Consider the following 8,806-nt stretch of genomic DNA (forward strand, 5'->3'; position numbering starts at 1 on the left):
GCTCTTACCCTGTGGACCAGCAGAGACTGGTCCTGGAGACCCCCGAGTTTAGCGCCACCTGCTGTAAGGAGGACGAATGTCTGGGAGGGTGGCTGGTCTTAAAGTCACCCTAAAGTGCTTCTCACTTTTCCAGCCCCAGCCCCTGACCTTCAGAGAAGCAGGATACCACCTACTTTGTATTTCTTCATAATAATTGACAAATAATTTTAGATAAAACCAACCAACCCATATTTAGTGAGCCCTGTGAATGTTTGGAGGCATATGAAGAGGTGGGAGGTGGGAGAGCACTTCTTTCTCCAAAAGTATAGACTACCTGAGCAGGTAAGACAGAGATCTGCTATAGATGATAAGCTACACACTGGGCTACTCAGATCTTTTCCAACTTGATCCTTATCCTTGATCCTTAAGTTGGGTTTGAGATGAGGCTACACTGGAAAGGCCCTTATGTTGAATGGTTTTTGCTTGAACTCTGGGTTTCCCCAACCAGCCTTTTAGAAGTATCCCCCGTATCCCCCTGTAATGTGTGCAGCCCCCCAGCTCTGGGGAGGAGGCACATCGCTCGGGTGCCACGTGCAAGGCTTGGAGGTGCCACCTGTGGGGTTACATCAAATGGACAAGTCCTTGGGGCTGGTCTCAACTGGCAGAGCGTTGTCCCCGGAACCTGCAGCTGTGTGGCTGGGGTGGGTGATGGGGCTCCCTGGAGAGGTCAGGAGCCTAGGCCAGTGTCAGAAGGCAGTGGAGAGGCTGAGAGCAGTGGAGCAGGGCTGAGGGCCACTGAGGTGAGCAGCTCGCCACACCTGCTGCCTGCCATGTGCTGAGGAGCAGACTGGGTGGTTACAAGGAGCCATGGTTACTGCCAACCTGGGAGCTAGCTGGACAGGACGCAGACCCTGCCCAAGGCTGGTGGTAGCCTTGGTGTTTTCTTTATCCGTCTGCTGTGAGTCAGAGCTGAGTTAGGAGGAGGACACCGCCAGTTGGGGTGGAGCAGCTGGGAGGCCAAGTTGGCACCTAACTGACCTGGCTGCACCGTGGCTTATCTGGTGTTGAGCGTGAACCAGAAAACACCCAGCTGAGGAGGTTCTTTTGGTTTATGCTTTTGTTTCTGTTCCCTTGATGTTCCTGTGTGTGTGTATGTGTATGTGCATGCAATTTAAGCAAAAGTTTACAGAGCAAATTCATTTTCCATTCAACAGTTCATATTCATTGTTTCATGACATTGATTGCAATGCCCATAATGTAACAGCTGTCTTCCAGCTGCCTCCCTATGCCCTTCTTTCCTGTGCATTTGTGCCCTCTGAACTATCTCCCTGGGCAAGTGCTGCCTTCTGATCTCCCATGGTTGATTGTTCTAAGCAATGTACCTATATGGTGTAAATGTTCAAATTATTGACCTGTCTGTTGTTTGGCTTAGAGTTAAACCATGGGACTGAATTCAATTCCAGGCCCAAAAGGTGTCTGGAGGCCACAGTCTCGTGAATTTCACTGGTCTCTCTCAGACTGGAAGCCTGGTCTTTTTTTTTATGATTTTGAGTTTTGTTCCACAATTTTTTCCCCCACTCTATCTGGGATTCCATACATTGATCCCTTTGCAAGTAGTTGACAGTGGTAGCTGGGCACCATCTAGTTCTTCTGGTCTCAGGGTCATGTAGGCTGAAGTGCACGTGGTTCACCAGTCCCTTAGGCTAATTGTTTCCATGCATCTTTGATTTTCTTTATTTTTCTGTGCTTCAGGCAAGGAGAGACCAATGATTGCATCTTAGATGGCCGTTTGTAGCCTTTTAAAGTCCCAGTTGCTACTCATCAAAGTATTAATATGCCTTTTTAAAAGAAAAGTCTTTCATTTTAGTTGTAAATTTATTAAAATAATTCTCAAAAAAATTTTTTTATATATAGGAAAATTTAAAGAATTTTTAACATCTGTGTTCCTACTACCTGAAGATACCTTTGAAGTTATTTGGGTATTTCTTTCCAGTGCTTTTTCTATGCATGCTATTTATATAGCTGAGATAATGATTATATAGGTATAAGGTGGTTGTTAGTTTCTATCTAGTAGGTTTCATGGTGACCTTGTGTATGAAGAAGAAAACTGCTTTCATAGGATTTTCAAGGCTGTGTCCTTTCAGAAGCAGATCCAGGCCTGTCTTCAGGCCGCTTCTCTGAGTGGATTTGAACCGCCAACCTTTTGACTAGTAGTTAGGAGCTTAACTGTTGGTACCATCCAGGGATTCCCCATACACACACACACACGAGTTTTATATTCTGTTTCTTTCACTTAATATAGCAAGCATTTTTCCATAGTACCAGGTCTTTGTAAACATGATTTTTACTTATTTATTTTTTATTATGATTTGGGTGAGAATTTACAAAGCAATTTCATTTTCCATACACCAGTTCATACACATTTTGTTTCATGACATTGATTGCAATCCCCATAATATAACAGCTCTCTTCCCACTTCCTAAACATGATTTTAAATGGATGGTTAATATTTTATAACATAATTATAAAAAATTATAATTGCTTAATATTTTAATTGTTCCCATATTTTACTATTATAAATAAATAATACTATGATGAAAGGAGCTCTTTCTTTGAGCGAGAGACCTGGCCTATCTATAACCATTCCATCACAATTCTGCATAATTTTAAGAAAGTAAACTGTATTGGTCACTGTTGATGACAGCTTGGTTTGTTAGACTGAGAAGGTTCCACAAATTACCTTATTTTATGGATCACGAATCTGGTTTATTGCTTTGAAATATTATCAAGTTATAAAATTGTGGTATACTGTTGATCCTGCATAGAATTAAATTATCCCTTATTCAAAATTGTGCAGCCCCTAACGTTGCTATGTGAACTATGTTCTGCTTTACAATGGTCAGCTTTATGGGGTACACTCCAGGAGTATAAGGAGGTCTGGTGGCGCAGTGCCTAAAGAATTTGACTGCTTGCTAACCAGAAAGTTGGCAGTTCAAACCCGCCAGCCACTCTACAGAAAGAAGATGGAGCAGTCTACTTCTGTAAAGATTTACCGCCTTGCAAACCCAATGGGTTGCTATAAGTCAGAATTGACAAGATGGCAGTGTTTTTTGTTTTTTTTTTTTAAAGTGGTGGGGTTTTTTTAACTAAAGTTAAAACCTTGACCTGCTGTTGCTTTCACTGATTCTCCACCTGAGTGATTTCCCTCACACACCTTCTCCCGGAATATCCATCGTCATCAGCACGCTGATCTCTCCCCAGCTGACCTCTTCTTCCTGAGTCCTAGGCCCATATTTCTAACTGCCCATTGGACCTCCCTGTGCCCTGGGTACCATGATCTCAACATGTCCACAGCTCAGTGGATCTTAACTCTAAAACCCCTTCTGGAGTTTACCTGTCTCACTCGTTGCCCACGCATCCCAGACTCTTCCTCCCCTCTCACCTCCCACGTGCAAACCGTCACCAAGTCCTGACAGCTTCACCTTCTGAATCCCCAAGGTGTCTCCACACCTCTTGCTGCCATGGCTCATGCCAGCTCACTCTTGCCTCCCCCAGGCAGATGCCCAGTCTCCCCATGGCAGCTGGAGAGATGGCTCTGAAGGCCACTGGTAAGCAGGTGACTGCCCTTTGAAGATCCCTAATTGGTACCCTGTTCTTGAGAGAAAATCTAACTCCCTTTCCAAGGCTGTCACAGCTCCTTGTGATCCCTCAGTCACCTGACCTCTCTCTTCCTCTGTGCTATGCACTCTCTGCTCTCTGCACCACTGCCCTTCCTGATTGAGCCCTGCTATCTCTCCTTTTGTTAGAGCCTTTGTACCTGGATGTGTCTTGTCTGCCTGCCTCCCTGTTATTTAAAATTGTTGACCCAGCAAGTCCATGAAAAAGAGTTTTCAGGGACAAGTAAGATTGGAAACACTAACGTAGAATCTGTATTCTCCAGACATGGGGGATTGCTACTACTGGGTAAGGATCTCTGGTGGTACAAACAAAGGTTAAGTACCTGACTTGGCTGCTAATGGAAAGGTTGGAGATTCAAACCCACCTAGTGCCTCCGTGGGAAAAAGATCTGATGATGTGCTCCTGTGAAGATTGCAGTCAAGAAAACCCTGTGTTCTATTGTCACATAAGGTCACTATCGGTCAAAATGGACTCAACTGCACCTACCAACACCACCACTGTGGAGGTATCCAGTCAGATACTTCACACCAATAACCTGACATTGTGGGTTCAAACCTAGGCTCCAGCTTTGCCTGTTGATGCCAGTCAGAACTCCTTCCCTTCTTTGCCATCAGTTTCATCATAAAAATGGGAAGGTTGCTCTTAGCTTCCCCAGAGGACAGGGTACGTTGGTCGAAGATAGAGAGTGTCCTGGATCAGGGAGTAATGGAGGGTCACTCACCTGTCTTCCAGAGGCAGGAGCTGGAGTCTGAGAACAAGAAGCTGAAGAATGACTTGAACGAGCTGAGGAAGGCTGTTGCTGACCAAGCCATGCAGAATAACTCCACACAGAGCTCCCCAGACAGCTACAGCCTCCTGCTGAACCAGCTCAAGCTGGCCAACGAGGAGCTTGAGGTTCGCAAGGAAGAGGTGCTCATCCTCAGGACCCAGATCGTGAGCGCCGACCAGCGCCGACTGGCTGGCAAGAGCACGGTAACAAGATGGCCACCAGCAGTTGGGGTGTTAGCAATGACACTGGGTAGTAAGTTGGTGTTTTACCAATGAGGGTGTGAACCTGGAAGAGCAGACTCTTTTGCTCTGGGATTCCCTGTGAAGACAGAGCAAGGGACTTGTAGTTCTCTCAGTGTGGCCTTTCCTGGAAGATTTAGCTGGAAGTTTCTAGAATCTTCTGAAGTGACTTAATATGAACAGGTTCAAAAGGAACAAGGCACAAAATTAGATAGGCGGCCTCAAGGAGGAACAAGGATTATGGCTGAACAGCCCTCCTAGCCCTGTTTTTCACCTCATGCTTTGTCCCACTTGCTGTTTACTAAGTCTCTGTGGCGGAGAGTCTGTCTCATCTCTCAGCCATCCCAATATGGCAAGTTCAGCTTAACATGTGTTCCTAATGTCCTCATCTTCTGGAACAGGTTGTGGAGCAAGAGGGAGGGACGTAGGCCAACTGGGCCACTTCTGGGCTTGGGCCCTGGGGCAACATGAGGGTGGAGGATTAAAACTATGCCCACTTTTAATTGTGTCCTCTGAACTCAGGGTGCATTCTCCTCCTGAGGACAATGTCCTCTTCATCCCCCTCCTGGTCCTCACTCCCTGTCTTTCACAGCTGGGCCTTGTCCTTCTGTTGTCTCTTCCAGTGTGACCTTTGAAAGTCACATTCCTAAAAATATAAATAAATAAAGCCACACCCCTGCTTGGGTTCAACTGCCATTATCTGAGGTCTTCTCAAATTAAAAAAACAAACAAAAAAAACTCACTGCCATCAAGTAGATTCCAACTCTTAGCAACCCCCTTTGCGTTTCTGAGGTGGTAAGTTTTTATGGAAGTAGATTGCCCAGTCTTCCCTCCACAGAGTGGCTGGTAGGTTTGAACCACCAACCTTCTGGTTAGCAGTCAAATGCCTTAGGCACTATGCCACCAGAGCTCCTTGAGGTCTTCCCAGGGCCTTTGTATGTATAGGAAGTCCTTTTGTGACAACTGTGTGTGTAACCAGAGTTATTTATTTTTTATCTGGGGCCACCTAGGAGCCGAACATTAATGCCAGGACCAGTTGGCCTAACAGTGAAAAGCACGTGGACCAGGAAGATGCTATTGAGGCCTATCATGGCGTCTGCCAGACAAACAGGTAGGATGTACCTCCCAGTAAACTGCAGCTGGAGGAGGATGTGGTTGATGTGTTATGGCCTGTCCTAAGAGTATTGCTTATTACAGAAGACACAAGAGGAGCAGTGGACACAATTCCTCCCATGCCCATGGGAAGCTGATAGCTTCAACAAAACTCCAGTGACCCCTGAAGCATCTAGAACTCAGATCCCCTGAAAAGTATTAGGAGAGGGGAGCTCCCCTGGGAGGTCTGGCAGGAGGAAAGGGAAAGAGTGGCTGCACATGGCTTTGCTCGCTGAGAGGGAAGCCTGTGCCAGCTGCCTGATGTGATGCCATCCTCACTCAGCCCAGCTGGTAGGTGTTAGCTACGCAGTGGTGGTAGGGCTTCAAAATGGTTCCATAATTGCTATAGCAGACAAGGGCCGGGTATGTGTTGCATAGCAACCAGATCTCTCCAGAGTCCTGCCAGTAATCCAATCATCTGAATCAGGCTCCTGAAACTTTCAGGAGGAAGGACTGTGGCACAGCTTTTGGAGAGCAACACAATTGGCAGGAGTCTGCAGAACAGCACATGTTCAAGGTGGTACAGCCAGCCGCCATCTTTGAGTGAGGTGTAGCAGTTTGTTTCCTCCTCAGAACAAAACATCATGGGCAAGGGATTTGGTTGCTATGCATATGCAGCCCTTACTTACAGTGGCAGTGACTGAACTGTTCTGAACTGGGCTCAAAGCTCTGAGGTGAGCACCATCCCTTATCTGGGGACATTTAAAAGAGACAGAACCCAAGCTAGTCACTATGGAGGCTGGATGGGACAATAGCACCATATTGACCCAAACAAGAGTTCCCTGGATCATTAGTTAGCCAGCCACCTCTGGTACCACCTCAAGGATGAGGTAAGCAAGAGTTAAGGCAAAAGCGAGTCTGATGGAACCAGCAGGGCCAGGCAAGTAAGACAGAGCAGAGCCTCCCAAGGTGGGATGAGGAGGGGTTGACAATGTGGATGCTGGGATCCATCACTTACTCTGTGACCTGGGCACATTTCAAAATGACTCAGTGCCTCAGTCCCCTCATCTGTGAACTGGGGACAGTCATAGCTGCGTTTCTCATTGGTTGTGTAGAAGATGAAGTGAGCTTGAAGTGAACAGGGCTTGCACGTGATGAACACGCAGTGTGTGTCAGTATTATTGACATCATTTTTCTCTGTGAACATCTTTGTAAAACAGAGCCAGACTTCTCCTCAGCTACCTTTCCCATTTACCTCAAGTAATTGAATAGTGAATAATAGGACACTATGCAAAAAAAAACAAACCCCAAACCCATTGCCATCAGGTCAATTCTTACTTATAGCACCCCTAAAGGCCAGAGTAGAACTGCCCCCATATGGTTTCTAAGGCTGTAAATCTTTACAGAAGCTGACTGCCTCATCTTTCTTCCAAGGAGTGGCTGCTGGACTCAAACCACGGACCTCTTGGTTAACAGCCAAATGCCTTAACTGCTGCAGCACCAGAGTCCTATCCATTTGTTAAAAATTGCTAAAAATGGGCATTTCCAGAAAATGTCAATAGGTGGTGCCGTGAGCACACCCTTGTCCGCAAATACTTCGGAAGTCTCCTGAGCCCTCAGTGTCCAGTTGTCCCAATGCAGACAAGATACTCGATACTCGGAGGGTTGGGCTACATGGTCACTCAGCAGTCCTGTCCCTGAGCCAAGGTCAGACCCAGGAGGCGAGACATGCTCCCATCTCATTACAGAGGTTATCAGAGGGTGAAGGCAGCTTAGTAGGCCCCCAGGAGGAAACTGAATTTATTCCCAGAGACATAGCGCACTTTTCCCAAAAGGAGAGAGGGAAAGAAACTTACATGAATTTCTCAGGGCTTAAAAGGGATGGAGATTTAGTCATTTTAAAATATCTTGGCCAAAGATAAGAAATGAGATGAGTAAGAAAAAAGAGCAGAGGTGATATTAAAAATAAAAAGAGAAGTGGCCGTGTGCCTGGTCCTAGCAGGCAGCCCGGCTGCACATCCCCGCAGGCAGTGTTGCTGCAGTCCGCTCCCTTTAATTCATCCAAACATTGTCAGGGATCCAATCCCAGAGCAGGCTTCCCAGGGGCTGCCTGAGACCCTGGATTTGTCTTCCCTTACAGCAATAATGATGATGATGATAGAATTAAAATAGCTCTCATTGTGTTTGAAAATGATTCCTTCCCAACCAGTCCGCAGTACAATAGCACTAATGGCCTGTGACGCTGAGTTAAGTACAAGAAGGAGGTGCTGGCTGGGGAGGGAGGGAGGCCTGAAGACCCAGGTGCCCTAGGCGTGCCAGTGGGGGATCGTAGCTCTTCCAGTTTGGCTTCTGCCTCCACTTGGAAGAAATGTTCAGATGCCGGGGAAGGATGATGCTGACTTGGGCTCCAATTAGTGGAGCTGGCCCAGGCATCACCTGCTGGCAAGGGCTGCCCTCAGGGGCCAAGACGCTATAAAGCTATTTTCCCTCCAGCCGACTCCTGCTTAGGGCAGCCCATGTGTGTCGGTGGAACTGAGCTCCTTCCGGTTTTTAGTGGCTGATTTTTCAGAAGCAGATGGCCAGGGCTTTCTTCCAAGACGTCTCTGGGAGAACTCAAACCACTAACCTTTTGTTTAGCTGCTGAGCCCGTTAACCATTGGTACCACCCAGGAATTCTGCTCTACAGTTGGAGCATTGCTTTTTCCATTGCTACTGTTTTTCTGAAATGGAGATTTTTGTTGGTTAAATAGAGGTTTTATGTATGGGAGTAGCAGGCCAGAAGAGCAGGAGAAAGGGGATAAAAGCCTTGAACCCGGACAGAAGAGCAATCAGCCCCAGGGATACAGGTGAGGAGAGACAAGTTGTCTAAGTTCGGGACGCCCAAAGAAGCAGGCCAGAAGAGTAGGAGAAAGGGGATTAAAAGCCAGGAAGCCAGACAGAGGAACAGTCAGCCAGGTGGGGGTGATACGAGAGGTCTCCAACAGCAGGACAAACTTGTCTGTCGGTTTGTCCTACTGTGGTGACATGTAGACGTGAGTTTTGAGGCTGA

At 46.8% G+C, this 8,806-nt stretch overlaps 1 protein-coding gene across 1 annotated transcript in view; it reads left to right on the forward strand.

Moving 5' to 3' along the window:
- The window catches only part of MYO5B (myosin VB), a 351,393-nt gene that overhangs the window by 260,398 nt on the left and 82,189 nt on the right, over positions 1–8,806 (forward strand). Inside the window, exons 28-29 of the mRNA XM_007943854.2 lie at positions 4,390–4,629; positions 5,676–5,776. Of these exons, the coding sequence (XP_007942045.2) occupies positions 4,390–4,629; positions 5,676–5,776 (341 nt within the window). The remainder of the gene's footprint in view (positions 1–4,389; positions 4,630–5,675; positions 5,777–8,806) is intronic.

This window comes from Orycteropus afer, unplaced genomic scaffold (assembly GCF_000298275.1).
Source record: "Orycteropus afer afer isolate SDZICR_OR568_19922 unplaced genomic scaffold, OryAfe1.0 scaffold00113, whole genome shotgun sequence".
In the NCBI taxonomy this organism is placed as follows: Eukaryota; Metazoa; Chordata; class Mammalia; order Tubulidentata; family Orycteropodidae; genus Orycteropus; species Orycteropus afer.